Raw genomic sequence first — 27,350 nt, 5'->3', positions numbered from 1 at the left:
TATATATATATATATATACACACACACACACACACACACACAATGGAATAGTGTTCAACCATAAAAAAAGGAAATCCTGTTATTTACGACAACATGGATGGACCCTGAGGCCACTAGGTTAAGTGAAATAAAGACAGAGAGAAAGTAAAACACTGCGGGATCTCACTTACATGTGGAATTTTAAAAACAGCATAACCAAGCTCACGGATACAAGGAACAGACTGGTGGTTGCCAGAGGTGGGGGCCGGGGGTGGGACAAAGGACTGAAGGCATAAAATAATTAAGTTATGGAGATATAATGTACAACATGTTGACTACAGTTAATAATACTGTACTGCAGGGGCACCTGGGTGGCTCAGTCAGTTAAGCGTCTGCCTTCAGCTCAGGTCATGATCCCAGGGTCCTGGGATCGAGCCCCGCATCGGGCTCCCTGCTCAATGGGAAGCCTGCTTCTCCCTCTCCCCCTCCCCCTGCTTGTGTTCCCTCTCTCGCTGTCTCTCTCTCTCTCTCTCTGTCAAATTAATTAATTAATTAATTAAAATCTTAAAAAAATAATAATAATACTGTACTGCATATTTGAAAGTTGCTAAGAAAGTAGATCTTAAAAGTCCTTATCAAAAGAAAAAAAATTTTTGTAACTATGTATAGTGACAGATGTTAACTAGACATTGTTGTGACCACTTCACAATATATGCAAATATGGAATCATTATGTTGGTATACCTGAAACTTATATAATGGAATATGTCAATTATACCTTAATAAAAAAAAACTTTTCAAAGCTATATCAAGTGGTGTTCTTATAACTTGAAATAAGAGAAAAATCATTATTACAAATATGGATCTGGTCTTTTACAATTAATGCAAGCTTAGAGTGACTTAAAGTAATACAATGAAGACTGTCATAGGTACTTTAAAAAATGCCCACGGAGGGCCGCCTGGGTGGCTCAATCGGTTAAGCAGCGGACTCTTGGTTTCAGCTCAGGTTGTGATCTCAGGGTCATGAGATTGAGCCCCACGTCTGGCTCCGCACTCAGCATGGAATCTGCTTAAGTTTCTCTCTCCCTCTCCCTCTGTTCCTCCTCTGCTCTCTCTTTCTCAAATAAATAAATCTAAAAAAAAAAAAATAATACCTGTGGGGAAAAAATGATTTTGATCACATTAAATCTGTAGATTGGCTAGGGAAAATTACAGTTTTAATTCCAAATACTTGGACTTTTCTGCATATCTTATTATTAATGATTTCTACTTTAAATTCAACCATGGTTAGAAATTACAGTCCTCAGAATTTCAAACTTTTGAAACTTATTGAGAAGTTTTATAGCCCAATATATGATTTATCTTGGTATGCATATCATGTGCACTTGAATGGAATGTGCATTCTATTGTATTCTAGTTACATGTGATGTTCTACAAATGTCAATTAGGTCAAGGTGGCTGATAGTGGTTTTCAGATCCTTTATGTTCAAACTGATTTTTTTTTTTGGTCTAGATTTTCTATAATTTATAGAAAGTATGGTGTCAAAATTTCTAGCTATGATTACAGATCTTAAGCACTTACAAATGAAGGGGGGGAAAGGAGGGAGAGACAAACCATGAGAGACTATGGACTCTGGGAAACAAACTGAGGGTTTTAGAGGGGAGGGGGTGGGGGGATGGGTTAGCCCAGTGATGGGTATTAAGGAGGGCATGTATTGCATGGAGCACTGGGTGTTATACACAAACAATGAATCATGGAACACTACATCAAAAACTACTGATACTGTATGGTGACTAACATAATTAAAAAAAAAAAAAAGCACTTACAAATTTGTGGCTGATATGTCTTCCTGGTGTTAACCACTACGAAATGTCCTTCTTTATCTCCAATAACACTGTTTGAAATCTATTTTACCTAATATTAATATAATCACTCCAGCTATCTTATAATTACTATTTGCATGCTACATCATCTTCCGTGCATTTATTTTCAATCTATGTCATTACATTTTTTTTAAGATTTTATGTATTTATTTAAGAGAGAGAGAAGGGGCAAGGGGCAGAGGAAGAGGAACAAGCAGACTGTGGGCTGACCTTGAAGCCCAATGCAGAGCTTGATCCCACGACCCAGAGACCACAACCTAAGCAGAAATCAAGAGTCAGACACTCAACGGGCTAACCCACCCAGGCATCCCTGTGTTATTACATCTAAAACACATCTCTAGTAGACAACAGATAGGGAGGTCTTGCATTTTACCAATGTATCAAGCTCTACCTTTTCAGTAAATACTTTATCTATTTTCATTTAATGTAATTGTTGATAGGGTTAATCTAGGTCTATAATTTTGCTATTCATTTCCTTTTTTTTAAAGATTTTACTTATTTGAGAGAAAGAGGGGAAGGGAGAGCACACACAAGTGGGGGGTGAGGGGCAGAGGGACAAGGAGAAGCAGACTACCTGCTGAGCTGGGAGCCTGATGTAGGGCTCCTCCATCCCGGGACCCTAAGATCATGACCTGAGCCCAAGGCAGATGCTAACCGACAGAGCCACCCAGATGCCCCTATTTGTCTTCTTTTCATCTCATCTGTTTATATTCATCTGTTACTACCTTTATACCTCCTTTTATATTCTCTGAATACACTTTAAAGTCTACTTTGATTTCTCTATTGTTTTTTAGCTATACTTATTTGTATTTTATTTTTTATTTTTAGTGTTTGTTGTAGGAATCATAACATACACCTTTAACTTTAGGGCATATAATTCCATCTACCTAGCCCAATCCCTCATTCTACAACTGTCATATTACAACAACATATGCCATAAATGCCATGTTATAGTGTTAATGTTATAATTTTTGCTTTAAATTATCAGGTTTAACTTTTCTTAGTAGGTGGGGAGATTATTCCACCCTGAAGATGTGGACCTTCCCGTCAACCTGAAGAACTTCCTTTAGCATTCTTATAATGTTTATCTGCTGCAATGAAATCTTCTAATTCTTGTTTATCTGAAAAGGTTTTTATTTTGCCTTCATTCTTAAATGATATTTTCACTGACAGAATTCTGGGTTGATTTGTTTTCCCAGCAACGTAAAGGTGTCTTATAGCCTGCTAGCCAGCACTGTTTCTGATAAGTAGTCAGCTATCATTTATTGTTATTGTATCAGTTCTCAGGGTGCTTTCAAGATTCTTTATCATTTCAACTGCTTGACTATGACGTGCCTAAGTGTGATTTTCTTGTACTTATTTTGTTTGGAGATCACTGAGCTTCTTGAATATGTAAATTTATGCCTTTCACCAATTTGGGGTAATTTTCAACCATTATTTTCCCAAAAATTTTTGCTCCGATTTCTCCTCTCCTATACATATAGGACTCCATTAAAATGTGTTGCTAGATCTTTTGATATGTCCTCCCAAGTCACTGAGGCTAACTTCATTTTCTAAAATCTTTTTTCAATTTTCAGATTAAATGATTTCTACTGATCTATCAAGTTCATTGACTTCTTTCCCAATCTTCTATAATCCTGTATAATGAATTTATTATTTCAGGTATTGTACATTTAATTATAAAATTTTCATTTGGTTCCATTTTTGTGTCTGCATTCATTATGTGCATATTTTCCTTTATGTCCCTAAACAACAGCTGCTGATTCTAATACATGAGTCATATCAGGGCCCATCTCAATTTAAGTCATACTTTTCTGGCTGGGATAACAGGGTGACAGTGAGAGGAGGAACATTTATACTAAGAGAAATTGACAAAGCTCCTGCCCTCGTATCTCATTAGCTGAAGTTTAGACAATTAAGAAGGGAGATGTTGGAAAAATAAGGATGTAAATTCTGAAACAGATGCTATAAATTATATGGGCACATACTTTCATAGAGAATAAAAACCAAAATATGCTTGTTATGAGATCATGAACACATATATCATATATCTATCATATATAGATCATATATATAGGCATTACCTTGTTTATTGTACTTCACCTTATTGAGTCTCACAGATACTGCATTTTTGCAAGTTGAAGGTCTGTGGAAAGCCTGCATCAAACAAGTTTATCACTGCCATTTTTCCAACAGCATTTGCTCATTTTGTGTCTCTGGGTCACATTTTGGTAATTTTTCAAATTCACAATATTGCAAACTTTTTCATTATTATTGTATTTGTTACAGTGATCTGTGATCAGTAATTATCAGTTGCTAAAAGCTCAGATGATGGTTAGCACTTTTTAGCAATAAAGTGTTTTTTAATTAGTAGTAGACTATTTTGTTAGACATAATGCTATTGTACACTTAAGAGACTACAGTATAATGTAAACACAACTTTCACATGCCCTTGGAAACCAAAAAATTCACTTGACTCACTTTATTATGGTATTTGCTTTACTGTGGTGATCTGTAATGGAACCTGCAATATCTCCAAGGCAGGCCTTGTATAAACATAAATTATAATATAAAATAACCAAAAAATACACATTCCTCAATATAACCTCTAACATCCCTCCTTTTTTACTATGAGAACACACTAGAATATGGATTTCTTCTGAAGTGCAATGTTTCTATAATGAAATCTTTAAAATATAATAAAAAAGCCATTACTAACAACTCCAGATTTCCTTTACAATCATTAAATTTTGTAGGTTTTTATATAAACATAATTATATTTGAGAGCCAGTTTCTAAAATGTGTTTTTGATCATAATTATTTCAAGTCCATATACGATGTATGCAATGAACAGTTCTTAGACATTAACAATTAGTACATATTTAGTCACATCATTTTATTCCAATTCACCATTAAAACTCATTAAAAGTGAAATTAAATGTATTACTTCCAAATTTCTATATAAACAAATGAATAAAAATAAAGATAAAATTACAAACATGCTCATAAATTTAGAAATATTTTCAAGATCACTTTGTAAAGGGTTACAATATACTCCCATGTAAGAATACAAAATTTTGTTTATCCTTACTTTGTTGAAACTTTTCCATATTTCATCTTCTATGAGATATTGAATCATTTGTTCTACCACTACTGTTAACTATACAAAGAAAACATCTATTTCATAACAATGACTATGTATTTCAAATTTGAAAACCTCATTTGTTTTCTCTTTAAAATTTCATGAATTACTTTGAGATCTTTCATTTGTGTCAGCCAGCTTCTGCTGCACACCTTCAACAAAAACCTGAACCTTATTCAGGTTATCAGATATTTATTATGCCTGTTAACTTGCATAGGAGTCACTACGTAAAATACATGAGAATTACATAACAAAGCTCACCTAAATCCAACTTCCTTCACACTTCCTGGAAAACTGTAGGTTATGAAGAGAAATCACTGCTGTGTCTCTGCTGCCCTCTACAGGATGGGTCTTGGAAGACACATAAGTTGTGAAAACCCAGACAGCCATACCAACCAGTAACAGAAAGCAACATCAATAATCAACTATATTTGTTAAATGTGCTAAAAGACGACATTACAAAGAGAAGTTATTGCTATTCTCTTTGATTTCTATCATGCTTTTCCTCCAAGTAGTTTAACATGTAGTTAAACTGTTACACTCCAAGGAATACAACCTAAGTAATTAAGAGAATTTGGGATCAGATTCCATGAGTTAGAATCTCATTCTGCCATTTATTAGCTATATCTCCATTCCCTCATCTATAAAATGTAGTAATAACATCTAGCTTACATGATCGGCACTTCAGTAAAGTGCTAACATATAGTAAAAACACAGGGTTATTGTGTTATTAATGTTATTATTGCTATTACTATTATTGACACTATAACAAAATGGCCAGGACCACAGCTCAGAAACTAGAGCACCTGAGTTAGAATCCTGGCTCAGTCATATACTACTTTATAAACAAAGAAAAATTACTTAATCTGTCTGTGCCTTAGAATCCTCTGAAAATTAGGGATGATAACAACAGTTCCCACCTCACAAGAGCGATTATGAGGTTTAATTAAGCTAATGTACATAGCACAGCACTTAGAAGAATGTCCCACAACAAGGAAGAATTCATAATGTTAGCATGTGCTATTATTACGAGTTCAGTTGCCTTTACATAAGCACTACCAGAACTCTGCTCCAGAGAATTGGCAAAATTACGCTCACAGGCAAGACTGTTTCCTAAATCAACAACATCGCTCATGTCAGCCTGGGCAAGGGATTCAAAACAGACCTAAATTATAATCAATGTTTCCCACTGAGTGAAAGTATGGTTCTCCCACAGAGTTAAGTATCCACACACCATGTATGTTCTATTTCTACAAACATTCATGAATGAGAGACAAATAGCGTATTCTTCATAAAACTTATTCAATAGTAAAAGAATAAGTGAGAGTTTGCTTCTGGAGAGCTAATAGTTACAAAATTCCTAATTATAGTGTAAATCGTCCCCCCTTCCATTTTATTCAATGTACATTTAAACATTATAACAGACACTGCTGACATCCTACTCATATCTCCTCCCCTATCTTCAGTAACGCTGGCTCTATCTCCAATTTCCAGCGATTCCAATTCTTTGCCTCAGAGATTTCTCTGGCTGCCAGAAGCCATTCTTCCCCACCTGTGCAGTAGTCTATAAGAACTAGGAAATACTCTATCGCCCAAATTCCACCAAGGGCCAGCCCATAACCAATGAATGAAGGGATCTATATATAAATAACCCAGCTTTCTTGCCCCTTCCCTGTCCCTCTGATGGGATAATTCTGAGGCTCCCAGAGTTTGACAGCAGTGCTAAGCTACAGGTGCCCACAATAATTAATGATCCCTTGATTGGCTGCTATCCCATCCCAGGCTCACTTGCTCACCACTACTAGGTGTTCTCAGGGCATGCTTCTATGCAAATTCAAAGACAAATAATAAACTGAATACAGACAAGTCCACAAAAACCACACATCATATATTTTACTTTTTTCAACCTACCTGAAATGTTGAATAAACAAAAGAGGAAGGTTAAGATATCAGCATTAAGTGTTAGGAAGGAAGTGCTAGTGTGACTGCAAGACGCTGGGCAGAGCATGCAGGTATGAGTTAGTCTCCTGAGGGCAGATGCCAAGACACCATCAGCTATAGAAGAGATTCACTGAAGGAAGCACCTGCAAACGTTTATAAAGGGGAGAAAGCAAGAGTCAAGGAGAGAATTAAGACCACAGTGCAGGTCTGAAAACTATGAAAGGAGGACAAGGAAAGAGAACTGGGTAGGAAGAGTCTCAGACTGCAGTGCAGCCCATCGGTAACATGGCCCTAGTACAAACAAAATGAAGGATCCTGAAGGATGGCAGTTGGGACTGTCAATCAATTATGTTCCTTGCAACTGAAGATCTGAGTGCACACTTCCACAGCTGCACTGCAGGGAATGATGATGCAAAGTGACATTATCGCAACAATTTGAAAAATGTGTCTAAAAAAAACTTCCTTTCCTCCAAGATTGTTGGTTATCAATATGTACTACTGTTTTGCATGATTATATACTTCATATAATGCAGTATCAAACTGTACATATCCTTTGGCAAACTGGCTTACTGCCTCAATATTATTCAAGATGATAATATAGCTCTCTACTATATACAAAACAATCTGGCTGTGTTCATATAAAATTAGCTTACTTTCAGAAGTTTTTTCTCTTCTAAACAATGCTACAATGAATAGTCATGTATATATATTCCACTAGGCATATGTGAAAATTCCTCTGAATAGTGGCTTTCAAATATTTTTGCTTAAGAACAGTAAAAAAAATACATTACATATTGTAATTCAACACACATATACTAATAAATGTAACAATATAAAATTGCATGAAAATACTGTTACTAACTCATACATTCTAATGTAGTCTGTTTTATTCCACTGTATTTTTAAAACTCACTGAATCAATTACCCACTATGGGTCATAAGCCAGTTTGAAAAACTCAAGGATATTTATCTAAGAGCACAACTGCAGGGTCATAAATTATGAATAACTTCAGCTTTATTAGAACTTACCAAATTACAAAAATGACTAAAGCAATTTACATTCAACAGCAACTATTCCTATTGATACACATTCCTGGCATTGGGCACCATCACCTTCCTTTTAGTGTTTTGGTAATCTCATTAATATGTAATATTTCATTTTTAATTTACACTCCCCCTACTACTAGTGAGACTGAGCATCTTTTCACATACTTAGTAGACATTCAGGTTTCTCTTTCCTACTCATGACCTGATTTTCATTTGGGCTATGTCTTTTCCTTACTGGTTTGTTAAAGTTCTCAATATATGCTGGATACTACTACAGAATGTCCTTTTAGAAAACATTTTTTAATGCAAGCAATAAATGTACTTGGTTCAAAATTCAAAATAGCATACAAGGTTACTCGGTAAAAATAAGTTCTAACCACTCTAGAGATGAGATAGTCCATAGAAACACATATTCTTTCCATTTCTTTCTTTTTTGTTTTTTTTAATTTAAATTCTGTTAGTTAACATACAGTGCAATATTGGTTTCTGGAGTAGAATTCAGTAATTCATCACTTACATACAACACCCAGTGCTCATCACACAACTGTCCACTTTAATACCCATCACCCATCTAGCTGATTCCCCACCCACCTCCCTCTAACAACCCTCAGTGTGCTCTCTAAAGAGTCACTTATGACTTGTTTCCCTCTCTCTTTTTTGCTTCCCCCCCTTCCCATGTTCATGTTTTCTTTCTTAAATTCCACATATCAGTGAGATCATATGGTATTTGTCTTTCTCTGACTTATTTTACTTAGCATAATGTACTCTAGCTCCATCCACATCATTGCAAAAGCCAAGATTTCATTCTTTTTGAGAGCTGAATAATATTCCATTGTATATATATACCACATCTTCATCCATTCATCAGTTGATGGACATTTGGGCTCTCTCCATGGTTTGACCATTGCCAATAATACTGCTATAAACAGTGTATGCACACCTTTGAATCTGTATTTTTGTATCCTTTGGGTATAGTCTAGGAATGGAACTGCTGGACCATGGGGTAGTTCTATTTTTAACTTTCTGAGGAAACTCCATACTGTTTTCCAGAGTGGCTGCACCAGTTTGCATTCCCACCAACAATGCAACAGGGTTCCCTTTTCTCTGCATCCTCACCAACACCTGTTGTTTCTTGTGTTGTTAATTTTAGCCATTCTGACAGGTGTGAGGTCTCATCATGGTTTTGATTTGTATTTTCATGATGATGAGTGATGTTGAAAATCTTTTCATTTGTCTGTTACCATCTGGATGTCGTCTTTGGAAAAGTGTCTATTCATGTCTTCTGCCGATTTCTTAACTGGATTATTTGTTTTTTGGGTGTTGAGTTTGGTAAGTTTGCTATAGATTTTGGACACTAACCCTTTATCAGATATGTTGTTTGCAAATATCTTCTCCCATTCTGTGGGCTGCCTTTTAGTTTTGTTGATTGTTTCCTTTGCTGTGCAGAAGCATTTTATCGTGAAAAATCCCAATAGTTCATTTTTGCTTTTGTTACCCTTGCCTCCAGCTAGATGTCTAATGAGAAATGACTGTGGCTGGAGTCAAAGAGATTGCTGCCTCTGTTCTCCTCTAGGATTTTGATGGTTTACTGTCTCACATTTAGGTCTTGTATCCATTTTGAATTTATTTTTGTGTACGGTGTAAGAAAGTGGTCCAGTTCTTCTGCATGTGGCTGTCCAACTTTCCCAATACCATTTGTTGAAGAGACTGTCTTTTTTCCATGGGATATTCTTTCCTGCTTTGTCAAAGAGTAATTGACCATATAGTTGTGGATCCATTTCTGGGTTCTCTATTTTGTTCCATTGATCTATGTGTCTGTTTCTATGCCAGTACCATACTGTCTTGATGACTACATCTTTCTAATATAGCTGGAAATCTGGAATCATGATGCCTCCAGTTTTTTCTTTGTCACAATTGCTTTGGCTATTCATGGTCTTCTGTGGTTCCAAACAAATTTTAGGATTGTTTGTTGTAGCTCTGTGGAAAAGCTGGTGGTATTTTGATAGTGATTCAATTAAACGTGTAGATTGCTTTGGGTAGTATAGACATTTTAAGAATGTTTGTTCTTCCAATCCATGAGCATGGAATATTTATCCATTTCTTTGTGTCCTCTTCAATTTCTTTCATAAGTGTTCTGTAGTTTTCAGAGTACAGATCTTTTACCTCCCTAGTTAGGTTTATTCCTAAGTATCTTATTGTTTTTGGTGCAATAGCAAATGGGATTGGTTCCTTGATTTCTTTTTCTGATGCTTCATTATTCGTGTACGATTTCTGCACATTCATTTTATATCCTGTGACTTTGCTGAGTTCCTGTATCAGTTCTAGCAATTTTTTAGTTGAGTCTTTTCAGGTTTTCTACAGAGTATCATGTCATCTACAAATAGTGGAAGTTTGACTTCTTCCTTGCCAACTTGGATGCCTTTTCTTTTTGTTGTCTGATTCTTGAGGTTAAGACTTCCAATACTACATTAAATAGTAATGTTGAGAGTGGACATCCTTGTTTTGCTCCTGATCAAAGAGTAAAGGCTTTCAGTTTTTTCCCCACTGAGGATGATATTAGCTGTGGGTCTTTCGAATATGGCCTTTATGATGTTAAGGTTTATGTTCCATCAACCCCTATTTTGTTGAGGGTTTTTATCAAGAAAGGATGCTGTACTTTGTCAGATGCTTTTTCTGCATCTATTGACAGGACCATATGGTTTTTATCCTTTCTTTTATTAATGTGGTATATCATGGTTTTTTTAAATTTTTTTAGAAGATTATTTATTTATTTGACAGAGAGAGACACAGCAAGAGAGGGAACACAAGCAGGGGGAGTGAGAGAGGGAGAAGCAGGCTTCCCGCAGAGCAGGGAGCCCAATGTAGGGCTCAATCCCAGGACCCTGGGATCATGACCTGAGCCGAAGGCAGACACTTAACAACTGAGCCATCCAGGCGCCCCCATGTGGTATATCATGTTCATAGATTTGCAGATGTTTTTCTGTTTTTGTTTTTTTTTGCTTTTTAAAAAAGCTTTTATTTAAATTCCAGTGAATGCTGTTTCTTTTTTTTATTATGTTAATCACCATACATTACATCATTAGTGTTTGATGTAGTGTTCCATGATTCATTGTTTGCGTATAACACCCAGTGCTCCATGCAGTACGTGCCCTCTTTAATACCCATCACCAGGCTAACCCATCCCCCCAACCCCTCCCCTCCAGAATCCTCAGTTTGTTTTTCAGAGTCCATAGTCTCTCATGGTTCGTCTCCCCCTCTGATTTCCCCCTCTTCATTCTTCCCCTCCTGCTATCTTTTTTTTTTTTTAACATATAATGTATTATTTCAGAGGTAGAGATGTGTGATTCAATAGTCTTACACAATTCACAGCGCTCACCATAGCACATACCTTCCCCAATGTCTAGACATTGGGGAGATTTGCAGATGTTGAACCACACCTGCAGCCCAGGAATAAATCCCACTTGATCTTGGTGAATAATTCTTTTAATGTACTGTTGCATTCGATTTGCTAGTATTTTATTGAAAAGGTTTACATTTATGTTCATCAGGGATATTGTCCTGTAATCCTCCTTTTTAGTGGGGTATTTGTCTCGTTCTGGGATCAAGGCATGCTGACTTGGCAGAATGAGTTTGGAAGTTTTCTTTCCATTTCTATTTTTTTCTTCTTTTTTGGAACAGTTTGAGGAGAATAGGTATTAACTCTTCTTTAACTGTGGGGTAGAATTCCCCTGGGAATCCATCCGACCCTGGACTTTCGCTTGTTGAGAGATTTTTGATTACTGATTTAATTTCTTTGCTGGTTATGCGGCTGTTTAAATTTTCTATTTCTTCCTGTTTCAGTCTGGTAGTTTGTAGGTTTCTAGGAATTGGTTCACTTCTTCCAGGTTGCCCAGTTTGTTGGCACATAATTTTTCACAGTATTCTCTTTATAACTGTATTTCTGTGGTGATGGTTATGTCTCCTCTTTCATTCATGATTTTATCTATTTAGGTCCTTTCTCTCTCTTTTTTTTTTTTTTGGTAAGTCTAGCTAGGGGTTTATCAATTTTATAAATTCTTTCAAAGACCGGCTCTTAGTTTCATTAATCTGTACTACTGTTTGTTTTCTATATAGTTTATTCCTGCTCTAATCTTCATTATTTCCCTTCTTCTGCTGACTTTAGGCTTTATTTGCTGCTCCTTTTCTAACTCTTTTAGGTGTAAGGTTAGGTTGTTTGAGACTTTCCTTGCTTCTTGAGGTGGGACTGTATTGCAACTTAAAACTGCCTTTGCTGCATCCCAAACGTTTTGGACCACTGTGTTTTCATTTTCATTTGCTTCCATGTACTTTTTTATTTCTTCTTTAACTTACTGGTTAACCCAATTATTCTTTAGTGGAACGCTCATTAACCTCCATGTATTTGTGGTCTTTCCAAATATTTCCTTATAGCTGACTTCAAGTTTCAGAGCATTGTGGTCTGAAAATATGCATGGTATGACCTCAATCTTTTTATACTTGTTGAGGGCTGATTTGTGACCCAGTATGTGATCTATTCTGGAGAATGTTCTGTATGCACTCAAAACGAATGTGTATTCTGATGCTTCAGGATGAAATGCTCTGAATATATCTGTTGAGTCCATCTGGTCCAGTGTGTCATTCAAAGCCCTGTTTCCTTGTTGATCTTCTGCTTAGATAATGTCCACTGCTGTAAGTGGGGTGTAAAAGTTACCTATTATTACTGTATTATTATCCATGAGTTTATGTTTATTATTAATTGATTTATATATTTGGGTGCTCCCAAGTTGGGGGCATGAACATATACAATTGTTAGATTTTCTTGATGGATAGATCCCTTAATTATGATACAATGCCCTTCATCTCTTGTTACAGTCTTTTGTTTTAAAATCTAGTTTGTCTTATCTCAGTATGGGTACTCTGGCTTTCTTTTGACATCCATTAGCATTATAGATGGTTATCCCTCCCTCCCCTCACTTTCAATCTGCAGGTTCTTTAGGTCTAAAATGAGTCTATTGTAGGCAGCATATAGATGGATCCTGTTTTTTAATCCATTCTGATATCCTGCGTCTTTTGCTTGGAGCATTTAGTCCATATACATTCAAAATGATTACTGAAAGATATGAATTCAGCACCACTGTGTTACCTGTACAGTTGGTGATTCTGATGATGTTCTCTGGTCCTTTCTGGTCTTTGTTCCTTTTGGTATTTTTTTTCTCCACTCATAGGGTCCCCTTAGTATTTCTTGCAGGCCGGTTTAGTGGTCATAATCTCCTTTATTTTTTGTCTAGGAAACTCTTTATCTCTCTATTCTGAATGACAATCTTGCTGGATTGAATACTGGAACACTGGAGTAATTCCAACTCATCACATTGAATATTTCCTTCAACTCCTTTCTGGCCTGCAAGGTTTCAGTGGCCAGATCTGCTGCAAACCTGATCTGTCTTCCCTTGTAGGTTAAGGACTTTTTTTATCTTGCTGCTTTCAGGAATCTTTCCCTATTTTGTGAATTTGACTATGGTGATGGTTGGCTCTTTTTGAATTTAATGGGATTTCTCTGTGTTTTCTGGATTTTGATGTCTGTGTCTTTACCAGGTTAGGGATGTTTTCAGCTGTAATTTGTTTGAATAAACTGTCCCTTTTTTTCTCCCTACATCTTCTAGGACTCCTATGATACGAATGTTATTTAATAAGTAGCTGATTTCCCTAAGTCTACCTTTGTGATCCATTACCTGTTTCCTTCTTTTATTCAGCTTCCTCATTTTCCATTTTATCTTCTATATCACTGATTCACTCCAATGATTCATCTGTCCTCATTTTTATGGTCTCCATTTGGAACTGCATCTTGGTTATAGCATTTTTAATCGGCCTCACTAGATTTTGGGTCTTTTATCTCTGCAGTAAAGGATTCTCTACTGTCTTCTATGTTTTTTTCAAGCCCAGCTGGTATCCCTGTAATCATTGTTTTAAATTCTAGTTAGCTATACTGATTAAATCTCTGGCTGTGAGTACTACCTGCTATTCTTTTTTCTGGGATGAATTTTCCCGTCTCATCATTTTGTCCAGAAAGAAAGGAAGATGGGGCACTGGGTGGCTCAGTCAGTTAAGCCTCTGCCTTCAGCTCAGGTCATGATCTCAGGGTCCTGGGACTGAGCCCCATGTCAGGCTTCCTGCTCAGCAGGGACTCTGCTTCTCCCTCTCCCTCTGTCCCTCCCCCACTTGTGCTTACTCTCTCAAATAAATAAATAAATAAATCTTAAAAAAATAAGAATCTAGATCCCAAAGAAATATAAAAATAAAATGCAATAAAAGTAAACAAAAATAAAAATATAAACAACTTTTAAAAAAAATTGCAAAAAATAAGAAAATAAATGAAAAAGAAGTAAAGAATAAAAGCCCAAAGGAGGCTAGATACTATTTTCCCTTAGAGCTGAAGCTTTGCAGCCCTCTATGATCAGTAAACTTAGTGTAAGCAAGTTGTTTGTACTGGTCTTCTTGGGGAGGGGCCTGTTGCACTGATTCTCAGGTAGACTTGCCCTGGGTGGGGGGGGCGGGGGGGAGAGGCAAGGAGGCAGGGCTTGGTGTAAGCAGCTCCAGACTCCACCAGGTGGCCCTGTTTTGCTCCCTGAGGGCTTTCAGTGCTGATGGGCGTGTGGGATGAATATGGTGGCACCCCACTCTAGCCCCGGAGCTGAAAATTCGCATTCCCCCACTCTTCAGGGAACCCTCACAGAAGAGCAATCAATCACTCTTGTCTCCCCAGTTGCCATCAGAACTCTGTGTTCACCCTGCCTGTGCCAAGCTTTTTTATCTCAAGAATGCACCTGAGTTTCAAAACTCCAAATTTTAGGGACTCCTATGGCGCAGACCTGCACTGATTCCCTGGGGAGAGTCTTGACAGGCCTCTGCAGACCCATCCCAGGAAAAGCAGGTGAATGACCACGCAGCAGTTCACGGTTTATGGCAATACAGAGCAGAAAGGTGGCACCTAGACTCACTGTTCTCAGCCGGCTTCCATACTCCTATCCCTGAGAACAGTGCAGCACTTAGGCACCACCCACTCTTCTTACAACCCGAGGATCTTCAGACCACGGTGTCACACCTGGGATTCCACTCCACTTTGCCACCTGAGCACCTTTAAGTGAGGCACATTCCCCCACTGTAGCTGACTTCTAAAAGTTCCAATTTTGCACCCCACTGCTTATAATACTTTTGTGGTAGCTTCCATAAGCAGGTTCTCTCCCTGCCGCCATCGTATCCACAGCTATATCACACAGGATTCAAGTCTCCGCATTTCCTACCTTCCAAAAGGTGGTCACTTTTCTACTTGTAGAATTGCAGTTTTTTTCTCTCAGACTTCTGATTGATTTCCCAGGTGTTCAGAATGGTTTGATAACTATCAAGTTGTATTCAAGAGACAAGACAAACTTCGGGTCCCCCTAATCCTCTGCCATCTTAACTCCTCTAAACCCTTTCCATTTTTCTATACAATTATTCTATATCCTGTTTTGTCATTTAAAAAGGTATTTTGAAAATTATATCATAAACACATGGAACTACATCTTTCTTGCACTTAAACTTATCAGTTTTACTGAAGTATATAACTTAAGCATACTAAAATACACGTACTGAACATATTCAATTTGACAAGTTTTGACATGTGTATATTCCTTTGAAACTATTACCACAATCAAGATAATCAATATTTCCATCAGCCCCACTTTCCTCATGTCCCACTTTCCTTCCCCCATCTACCTTCAGCCCAGTCAACCACTGACCTGCTTCCTGTCACTATAGAATCATTTGTATTTTTAAGGATTATATATAAATAAAAAAATACAGTGTATACTCTGCCTCATTCACTTGAGGGACCTGCGGCTAAACTGTGAAGGTTAAGTTATATGGACCTTGACTTTTGAGCAATGAGGAACCATCAAAAGTATTTCAGTAAGTGAGTGATAAAGTCATAATTTTTATTAAGATAAATCTACTAAAAAGACATCAGCTAAGAAATTAATTATGATGCTACTGAAACAATACAGAGAATAGGTGAAAGGGCCCAATTTAGGGCAGAAGTTCTGAGGATGTTAGTTTAGAGGTCAAATCTGCACGACCCGGTAACAAAACAGACTCAGGCAGTGAAAAAGGAAAGTTATTAACTAAGACCAAAAACACACAAACAGGATAAGCTTGCATTAAAAAGAAAAGAAAGGATATGGCCTGGGACCCCTTTGACTTACAGTAACTTTAGAACATTGACGCAAATATGTCATTAGGCAGCTGTAAACCCACATGGAATTCAGGACAGCAACTGGGTTATAGAAAGATTTAACAGTTATCAGCACTTGGAAGAAAATGTTGCTTGAGAAGAAAATAAAGAAAATAACAATCTTTGTTCCCATATGAGGAAGAGAATGGAAGAAAAGGAGACAGGAGTTAAGGCCATAGAGAATACCACTGTGATTAGACAGACCACAAATCCAAAAGGATTTTTGTTATATTGTAGGAATGCTTCTCAATGCCTACTTAGAGAAATTCATTTTTGAGTCAATGGATTCAATTTATTTATTTCAAATGACGATGTAGTATGTTATGCTTTAATGAACAAGTTTATTAAAAAGGTATACTTCATGACAATTTACATGGAAGAAGTCTTGAATTTTTTAAATACAAAGCAAGCCAAGGTCATCTCTTTTCTATGACCATATCTTTCAAAGTTCTGCCCATTTGCATGCTTCTTCCAACATAAGAAAGCAATCAATGTAGATTGGGAGGCATTCAACCAACACCTGAATATTTCTATGGCAAGATTTCAATCACTGATGCCTTACTACGTAAATAACTTGTTTGCAGTTACATTATCTTTTCTAACAGTTTCCTTATCTGAAAATTGGGCATAACCACATCTACTTCACAAGATTGTTTTAAGGCTTAAATGGAAAATGTACTGCTGTAAACTAAATGTTGAAACCTAATCCCTTATGTGATGGTATTTAGAGGCGGGGCCTTTGAGTGGGGCCCTCATGAATGGGATTAGGACCCTTATAAAAAGGCCCCAGAGATCCCTTACCCCTTCCAACATGTGAGGACACAGTGAGAAGACAGCCTTCAATGAACCAGGAAGCGGGCCCTCAACAGACACCATATCTGCCAGCACCTAGATCATAGAACTTCCCAGCCTCCAAAGCCGTGAAAAATAAATCTGTTGTTTTAGCTACCCAGCCTATGTATTTTTGTTATAGCAGCTCAAACGGACTAATACATGTACATAAAGCAACTAGTATAAGACCCAGTATATATGTTCAATATATGTGATCTGTTTCTGTTTTGTCTTTAAGGAAAAAGCCACTGACTGCTATATTTTTCTTGTTTTTTATTTAAATTGTGAAATAAATGCAACAAAGAAGAAAATAAACGTCTCCAGTAATTCTACTACCCAGAGATATGCTTTTTACATTTTAGAGAGCTATGGATGCTTACCATTTACTTCTTATAACTATATATTATTCAAGAGCTTCCCTGAAAAGTCTGTGTCATACTGTAATTTGTAATTTTAACAAGGTATGAATTGAACTGAAAGCACTATAAAACCTGAGTGCAGGAGTTTCTCAGTTAAGTAGTGAACCCAGACAATCACCCAGCAAGCTTGATCTATGCAGCATTAGTCTTTCTCATAGTCGTGGTAATTTACAGCAGCTTTCAAAGGATGAACATATCCTCAGTTCACAGAATATTTCTCTCAAAAAAAGCCAAGAAAAAAACTAAAAGTTCTAATAAACTTATTTTCTAATAAAAAAATTAAAGTTTGTGACAAGAGTAAAATACTAAATTTTTTATTTAGTGATGGCAATAATCTATGATGAGAACAAATCCATCATTCATTCTATTCAAAATAAGGAAAAGGAATTCATAAACTAATTTTATTAAATGCCTCCTTATCTTATCAGTACAGAACCTGCTCATGAAATATCAGATAAAACTCTAAAATTATAAAAACAAGTAGCCTATGATATGAAGCTCTGCACAAAACTCCCACCTTTCTCAACAGAAATGAGGTGCTTTAAAAAGCCAAACGCATGAAGTAACAGATATTTCAGCCACTGAAACCACCACCACAATTAATATTAAGAAAAAATTTGGGGGCGCCTGGGTGCCTCAGTCGGTTAAGCATCTGCCTTCAGCTCAGGTCATGATCCCAGGGTCCTGGGATCGAGCCCCATGTCAGGCTCCTCCTTGCCCAGTGAGGAGCCTGCTTCTCCCTCTCCCTCTGCCTGCCACTCCCCCTGCTTGTGCTCTGTTAAATAAATGAATAAAATCTTAAAAAAAAAAATTTTAAGGGATGCCTGGGTGCCTCAGTCGGTTAAGGATCTGCCTTCAGCTCAGGTCATGATCCCAGAGTCCTGGGATCAAGCCCCATGTCAGGTTCTCTGCTCAGTAGGGAGTCTGCTTCCCTCTCCCTCTGCCTGCCCCTCTGCCTGCTGGTGTACTCTCTCTCTTTCTAACAAATAAATAAATAAATAATCTTAAAATGTGATATGTACTAAAGTAAGACCATGCTATCACAGAAGGTCTTCTTTCACACTGAAGAAGTTCATAGAAATAAAGGGTTACTAGTCTAGTCCCTATATTGAAAAGTCAAGAAAAACTTTTAGGTCATGGCACAACACTTCCTGGTCTGATTAGATATGATTTATTCCAAGGGGTTTTGGTAGTAGTCTTGGGATTCTCCATGGTCCTTTGGGATCCTCGAGTTAAGATTTTACTGCATGTACAGTAAGTCTTTTGCTTTATCATTTAGCGTTCTCTCTAGAAACATTTTTATCATTTCAACAATAAAAAGTCCTCAAAAACATAAAATTTAATGGTAGAAAAATACTTTAAAATAAAGATATACTTTTTCATTTTTTATTGTGGTGAAATATACATAGCAAAAAAATTTATCATATTAACCACTTTTAGGTGTACATTTCAATGGCATTAAGTACATTCATGTTTATAACCACTACCACTAACCATTTCTAGAACCTTTTCATTATCCCAATCAGAAACTCTGTACACATTTAAAAATAACTCCCCTTACTCTTCAGCCCCTGGTAACCTCTATTCTATTTTCTGTTTCTATGAATTTGCCTATTCTAGGTACTGCATATAAATTGAATCATACAGCACTTGTCCTTTTGTGTCTGGCTTATTTTATCTATAATAAGGTTTTCAAGATTCATCCATATTGTAGCATGTATTAGAATTTCATTCCTGTTTTTCCTTTGAGAGAGAGAGGAGAAGGGGGAGGGGCAGAGGGAGAGAGAGAATCTTAAGTAGGTTCCATGCCCACCATGCAGAGACCAATGTGGGGCTTGATCTCACAACCCTGAAATCATGACCTGAGCCAAAATCAAAATCGGACACTTAACTAACTGAGCCAGCCAGGCACCCCAGAATTTCGTTCCTTTTTAAGGCTGAATAATAATCCACTGTACATATATATAACATTTTGTTTATTCTTTCATCTGTTGATGGACATTTGGGTTGTTTCCACCATCCAGCCATTGTGAATAATGACGCTATGAACATCGATGTACAAGAATGTTTGAGTCCCTGCTTTCAATTCTTTTGGGTATATATCCAGAAGTAGAATTGCTGGATTATGTGGTAATTCCACGTTTAACTTTTTGAGAAACCATCAAACTTTCCCACAGTGGCTGTACAATTTTACATTCCCACCAGCAATGTACAAGGATTCCAATTTCTCATTTTTTTTCCATTTATGGATAATAGCCATCCTAATGAGTATAAAGTGGTATCTCATCATAGTTTGGATTTGCAACTCCCTGATGACTAATGATGATGAGCATCTTATCATGTGCTGGATTGCATGAAAGATCAGGAAGGTGGCCAAGATGGAATAATAGCAAATGGATTTGTTCTCCCACTTAAAACACCAAAACAAACAAACAAAAAACAAAACAGAGAGAGAAAGAGAAAGGAAAGAAGGAAGGAAGGAAAGGAGGGAGGGAGGGAAGGAAGGAAGGGAATAACCCAGACAAAATACATGAAACAATGGTTTTCAAGAAACTGAACATCAGGCAAGAACATAATTCCTAAAAGTCAGGAAATAAAAATTGAGTTCTACAATTGCCCTAGCTTACTTTCTTAAGAAAATTTCCAAACCACACAGTAGAAAAGGGGAACTGAGGTGGAGCCCATGGGAAGAGACAGAACTGAGAGTCCACAAAAGTAGCTAGAGTTCACAGGATGGAGTAACAGAAAAACCAGAGCTACTTAGAAAACTACAGCAATCCCCCCTTCAATTATTCAGCAGAGTTCTGATCAGCATGTGCGATCAGTATACAAGTGAAAGAATCATCTGGAGAACAGCACCCAGTGCTCACACAGGGTCAGGACACGGCAGCTATTCTTGCCAGGCAGACTGAAAAGTAAGAGCATTAGTAGAATACTCAAAAAGATAATGGGACATAATACTGAACACTTCTCCAGATCCATCTAATAAGTCATAAAGCAACATCCAAAGGATGAAACTGTTTCCAAATAACTGCACCTGAGAATAAAGTCCCAAAATATTTAAAGACATTTTAAAAAATCCAGCACCCAACAACATAAAATTCACAATGTCTGGTATCCACTCAAAAATTTTCAGGCATGTGGAGAAGCAGAAAAATATCACCTGCAATGAAGAGAAATATTAATCAACAGAAACAGACACAGAAATAACACAAATGGTAGATTTACAGAAAAGCCACTAAAACAACTATTATAATTATACTCTATATTTTCAAAACATAGAAAAAAATATGAGGTTAAGAATGATAATATAAAAAGATTCATATCAAACTTTAAGAGATGACAAATACACTGGATAGTATTAACAGCAGATTAAACACTGAGAGAAAAAAGATATTAAACTTGAAAAATATAGCAATAGAAACCATTAAAAATGAAAGGGGGGGTGAACACAGCATCAACGATCCCATGATACAACATGAAGCAGCCTCATTAATATACCTATAATTGTAGTCCAAAAGGAAAGGAAAAAGGATGTCAGAAAAAAAAATGTTGAAGGCAAAAACCTTTCCAAATGTTATGAAAACTTTAAACCCATTATGTGAAGAAGAGAGTTAACAAAGCTGACCTAAGATGGGTATCCTTAGAAAGGCCTGCTTATAATGTTGGTCCTTGCCTACCTCTGGTTATTTAGACATCAGGAGAGTTACCATCAGTCCCTAATGGTAAGAGTGGCTCCCTCTGCCTAAACTGTGCAAACAATATGGCTTAGGCTGAATACCTGTTTGCCTTCTTAAAATCTGAAATTCTAATACATGCAAGGCAGAGAGAGTGCCTACTTTACCAGTCCCCAATAAAAACTCTGGGCACTGAGTCACCAATGAGCTCCCCTGGCAGGCAACACTTTACAGAGGTTGTCAAAACTCATTGCTAGAGCAATTAAGCATATCCTGTGTGACTCCACTACAATAGGACTCTTAAAATATTGCTGATTTTGCTTTGTATTGTTTCACTATAATAAATCATAGCCCTGAGTATGACTGTACACTAAATTCTGAGAGTCCTCTTAGTAAATTACCAAACCTCAGCAAGGGCTTGGACCCAATTCACCACATATTCAAAAAGCTTGATAAACTCCAAGCAGAATACGACATGCAGGTATAATCACAATCACACTGCTTAAAAAAGTGATAAACAGAAAATATTAAAAAATCAAGAATGAGAGGGGAGTCTGGGTGGTGCAGACAGTTGAAGAGCTGACTCTTGATTTCAGCTCAGGTCATGATGTCGGGTTCCTGGGACTGAGCTGTGTGCTCAGCACAGAGTCTGCTTAGAATTCTCACTCTCCCTCTCCTGCGCCTCCCTACACCTCTCTCAAATAAATAAATCTTTTTTAAAAATCAAGAATGAGAATAGCTTCAGGCTTCTTGACAGCAACTCTGGAACTAGAAGACAATGAAATAATGCCTTCAAAATTCTGAAGAAAAATAATTTCCAACCTAAAATTCTATATAAATTATCATCCACTTATCAAAGTGTGATAAATGCATCTTCTGACATGCCATTTATCTTCCATAAATCCTCTCTTGAAAGCTATTAGAAGATGTGCTCAATCATACTGAGAGTGAAAACCAAGAAAGAGGAAGACATGGAATCCAGGATAAAGTTGCTCCACATTGGAGAGAAGTGAAGGGAATTACCAGGAAGATGATGAAGAGAGACCTAAGGGTGGCTACATCCACAAAGCAGAAAGGATGAGTTCAAATTAGAGCAGCTAGGAAATTGTGGGAACAAGTTCTCCAAAAAGACAAAACTGCTAGAATGTCTACTTTGCCTGAAAAACCTTAACAGGAGAGCTAAACAATGGCAAAAACTTAGTTTTATTAACAATAAATAAAGTTGGGCAAACAAAAACCCAAAGTAATTAACTCCAAGTAAAACGAAAGTTGTGAAGGAAAAATAATCATAATTAATATTTGCCTTTTACGAATATTATGCAATGCTGAATACTAATCTAACCAAACCATGATACATGTGTCCTGGGAGAATGGAGGAATGGGAAAAGTTCAATGTGTAGCAGGTGGAGGGAGTGGGTGAGGAGATGGTTACCCATATTTAGAGGTGCATTATAGGCCTGTTTATTTAGAGACAAGGAGGTAAAGAATGAAAGAATCACTAAGAGTCAAAAGTGACTGTCCTGGAAAAAGGAATTAAAAATGAAACATCAAAAGGCTATGATTAACAAATGTATAACCAGAATGAAAAATTTTGAGACAACTGGTTCTTACCTTCATAAGCTCAGAGAGCCTCTCTTCACTAGTCAAAGAATGATTGCTTGAACAAGAAGCACAGTCTGATATTTCCACAACACTCTCACCGTCTTCAAATTCATTATACTCACTAGTATCTTCCCTGTCACTGTCGATCTCCCAGTCAATAAACTGTAGTTCATCTAAAAAAATATAATTTTAAACAATTTTACATATCCTTATATATATATAATAATTTTATATATCCTATATATATAAAAAAATACAGGATATATATATATATTTTCTTTATTCTCAGTAGTTGAAAACATCCATAATGCTGAGTAATTTTTCAAAATATGTATTAAGATTGTGAAAACTCTATTCCTACTCTTATCTCTAGCCATCCTGTTTCTCCTATCTACCCCTACGCCAATTCTCAGGTAACTACTTTTATTAGTTATTTTTGTATCTTTCTATAGTTTTTCCAGCATGTTCAAGCAAATAAAATATACTATAATTTTTTCCTCCTTTTTGATACACTTTTTTTTTTTTTTACTTAACAGAGGTTTTCCATATCAATAACAGGGAGTATCCTCATTCTTTTCTACAACATAGTATTCTACTGCATAGTTGACCCACAGTTTATTTAATCAGTGTTCTTTTTTTTTTTTTAAAGATTTTATTTATTTATTTGACAGAGAGAGAGGCAGCGGGAGAGGGAACACAAGCAGGCAGAGTGGGAGAGGGAGAAACAGGCTTCCCGCCCAGCAGGGAACCCAAAACGGGGCTTGATCGCAGGACCCCAGGATCATGACCTGAGCCGAAGGCAAATGCTCAATGACTGAGCCACTCAGGTGCCCCTTTAATCAGTTTCCTATTAGCAGACTTCTTAAAGGATTTTCACCTAAAACTTTTTTAATAGATTTTGCATCAGTAAAACAAGTATAATTTAGTTTTTAGTTTACTTTATAAGCATTGTTATCTAGGTGCTACTTTTGCAAAATTTAATTTGGAAGTTAAATTATTTTCATATAGCAAATAACCAAATTTAATCTATTTTTAAAGAAATAAACGTAGTTATTAAGGATAAATTAATCTCTGAGGTATCTATGAGGCATATAACATAAACCTCTCCTACACTACAAAGCCCAAGTATTCTCTCACAGCTACTTCAGCAACTCAGAGGGCTAGTAAGGTATCTTGGCCCTATTTCAGAGGTCTAATAGCAACAATCTTATTTCCAGATAGAAGTAATATTAAAAAATAAAATAACTTACTAGCTTTAATACCTGAAAGGGAATTCAAAATAAAAACCAAAAAAGACGAGAAATATTTAAGCTAAGGGTAAAAGTATGGAATAAAGCAAACAAAAATGTAAGTCTTCTTTTATCTGATACTGTTGTTCCAGAACATAAAAGTCCACTATAGTGACTATAAAAGACTGGAGGTCAGACCAGTCTGAGAGAAGCAGATACGTAATGGCAGTAAAATAACTGCAGGAGCCACTTTTACCATTAGGGAATGGCAGGGAAAAACCACATGTAACAACACATTTACTCATGGAAGCCAGGCAATGGAACACATAAAGAAATTCTCCAGGCTGCTGAACCATCACAGCAGAAAACCATGGGAAAGGTAGAGTTCTGAGGAATGCAAGTGCCCCCAGAGCTACTATATTTTTGTACCATTTGTTTATTTATTCCTCATTCATTCAATAAAATCAGTGCCTACTGAGGGCCTACTACACCATCTTAGACACTTATACAATACCAAAATAAACAAACACAGGAGATAATACAGAACACTGTTCCTACCCTGGAGAAGCCCATTGATGAATAACATTTATATTGCAGTTGCTGAGTGTTATAAAATGATATAACACAACGCAAACTAATAAGATCTTTCATTCTTCACAATAATTTTATGAAGCAGGCAAGACAATTACTGTTAGACTAAAATTTGCATTTTATAGATGAAGAAACTGAGTCTCCAAAAAGTTAAGAAGTTTTTTCAAAGTTATGTAAAAGACAAATGGAGGGGGAAAATTTTTTTTAAAAAAGAAAAGATTTTGACAATTTTAATTCAGGGCTCTTCCCTCTCAATCTCAATTCTGGGCCTTAAGACACAGAGACTCTAATCCAATACAGCTGGAAGGAGGTCTGGGTATATTATGTTTAAAACTCACCTGGTAACTCTGTTAAGAAGCCAAGTCTGTTAAGCACCAGAACAGTGTTGAAGCACACAGAACTGAAGCTAGACATCCCTGACTATAAATATTAATTGGCACACTTGTTAACTATATGACTCTGGGCAAGCGATTTGACTTCTCTGAGTCCCAATTTCCTTCTGTAAAACGAGGGTACTCAGCTCACATGATGTAGTAGATATAAAAGGAAATAATATACATAATGTCCAGCCAAGTGTCTGGGGTAAAACAAGAAACTGATAAACAGTAATTAAAGGTAAAAAGGAGTGAGGGGAGGAGGAGAGGGAAAAGGAAGAGAGAAGAGAAAGATAAGCCAGCAGTTACACACACGATTACATACACTCCAAGGGATCATTTACTTGTTCCCTAATAGTCAACTTCCTTAAAGAAGTCAACAATTCATTAACTCATTTCAAAGTAATTAGCTCAAAACACCTTTCCATTCTTAGAATTTTGAAAAACACTATGTCTTTTAATAGAGAAAGACATACACAGTTTTTTGTTAAGAGCAGCTTTAATAATACACAAACCATACTATCCACCCATAAAAAAACATAATTTTAAATAACAAAATGTTCTTAGATGTGTAAAGACCAAGAGTTACATAACAATGCATTTCATTTAATATGGTGGAATTAATAAAATAAGCCCTATGAACTTATGTATAACCTTAAAATACCACCTCACCTGTTTATTACTAGAATGTCAATGGGTAGTTACCAAGATGGCATACAAAGTGGCCAAAGGTATATAATCACCTTCCACAGGGTTTGTCTGTATAAAATTACCCTTAACCAAGTAAACAACTCACATGAAGCTTATTTTGAAAGCATTAAGACTTTTAAATACTCTAGATGAGCTTTATCTTCTAAAATCTGTAAAAGGACATGATTTTGCTAATTCTAAGTCTATGGTTCTCAACTCGGGATGATTCTGACCTTCTGCGGATATCTGACAACATCTGGAGACATCTTTAGTTGTCACAACTAGGGCTGGGGGAGGGATGCCTGGGTGGCCCAGTCGGTTAAGCGTCTGCCTTCGACTCAGGTCATGATGCCAGGGTCCTACATCGGGCTCCTTGCTCAGTAGGGAACCTGCTTCTCCCTCTGCCTGCCGCTCCCCCTGCTTTTGTGTGCACACACACTCTCTCTCTCTCTGACAAATAGATGAATGAAATCATAAAAAAAAAAAAAAAGAAAAAAGAACCACCCAACTGGGGCTAGTGGAGCTACTGTCACTAGTGAACAGAGGCCAAAGATGCTGCTAAAAACCCTATACTGCACAGGAAAGCCACCCCTCCACACAACAAAGAATTTTCTGGCCCCAAATGGCATTAGTGACAAGGCTGGGAAACTTCACTTTAAACTTTCAAAAACACATACAATATAAAATACCATCAGAACAGAAACTTGTGTTATTTTTCTATCACACATTTACTATAATAGTATTTAAGGAAAACAGGTCAGCAAGGGGCAATATAGGTATAGCATTATACATTAGAGACCCTAAGTGGAATCCCAACCAATTCCACTGTTCAAGCTTAAGTTGTTACCTGTAAAAATAGTACTTATTATATTTATGTCTTAGAGTTGTTGTGAGAAATACTAAATGAGAAAATGTTACTGGGGGCAGAGCAAGATGGCGGAGGAGTAGGAGACCTGGATTTCGTCTGGTCCCAGGAATTCAGCTGGATAGGGATCAAACCATTCTGAACACCTACATACTCAACAGGAGATCGAAGAAAAGAATAGCAACAATTCTCTAAACAGAAAAGCGACCACACTTTCTGGAAGGTAGGACGTGCACAGAAGTGAATCCGAGGCGATATTCGGGAAGATAGACGGCGGGGGAGGGGGTCTCCATCAGCCGCTTCTGGAAAGTGATAGAGCAGTGGAGCACAAAATTGGAACTTTTAGAAGTCGGCTCTGCTGAGGGACATCACTCCAGTGGCTAAGCGGGGGATGTAACCCCTGCGGGACAGTGTGGTCTCCAGACCCTTGGGGTCACAGAAAGACCAGGGGTGCCTGAGTGCAGCAAAGGTCCCAGGTATCAGGGCGGGGAAGCCAGCTGCAGAGATGGATAAGAAACACACCGACAACAATAAATAGTGGGGGACTTTAACACCCCCCTCACCGAAATGTACAGATCATCTAAGCAAAAGATCAACAAGGAAATAAAGACTTTAAATGACACACTGGACCAAATGGACTTCACAGATATATTCAGAACATTCCATCCCAAAGCAACAGAATACATTTTCTTCTCTAGTGCCCATGGAACATTCTGCAGAATAAATCACATTCTAGGTCACAAATCAGGTCTCAACCAGTACCAGAAGACTGGGATCATTCCCTGCATATTTTCAGACCACAATGCTTTGAAACTAG

General features: G+C 37.0%; 1 protein-coding gene across 3 annotated transcripts in view; it reads right to left on the bottom strand.

Moving 5' to 3' along the window:
* SPIDR (scaffold protein involved in DNA repair) overlaps positions 1 to 27,350 on the bottom strand; it is a 562,488-nt gene that overhangs the window by 458,889 nt on the left and 76,249 nt on the right. The window contains exon 2 of one of the 3 annotated variants that reach the window (XM_032421906.1): positions 22,794 to 22,957. The exons of the other annotated variants lie outside the window; for them this stretch is intronic. Within the exon in view, the coding sequence (XP_032277797.1) occupies positions 22,794 to 22,799 (6 nt within the window). The 5' untranslated portion in view covers positions 22,800 to 22,957. The remainder of the gene's footprint in view (positions 1 to 22,793; positions 22,958 to 27,350) is intronic. 3 annotated transcript variants of the gene reach the window in all.

The sequence above is a fragment of the Phoca vitulina genome, unplaced genomic scaffold, assembly GCF_004348235.1.
Source record: "Phoca vitulina isolate PV1807 unplaced genomic scaffold, GSC_HSeal_1.0 scaffold25, whole genome shotgun sequence".
Taxonomy (NCBI): Eukaryota; Metazoa; Chordata; class Mammalia; order Carnivora; family Phocidae; genus Phoca; species Phoca vitulina.
The sequence above is the reverse complement of the archived record's forward strand: the minus strand, read 5'-3'. Positions and strand labels throughout refer to the sequence as shown.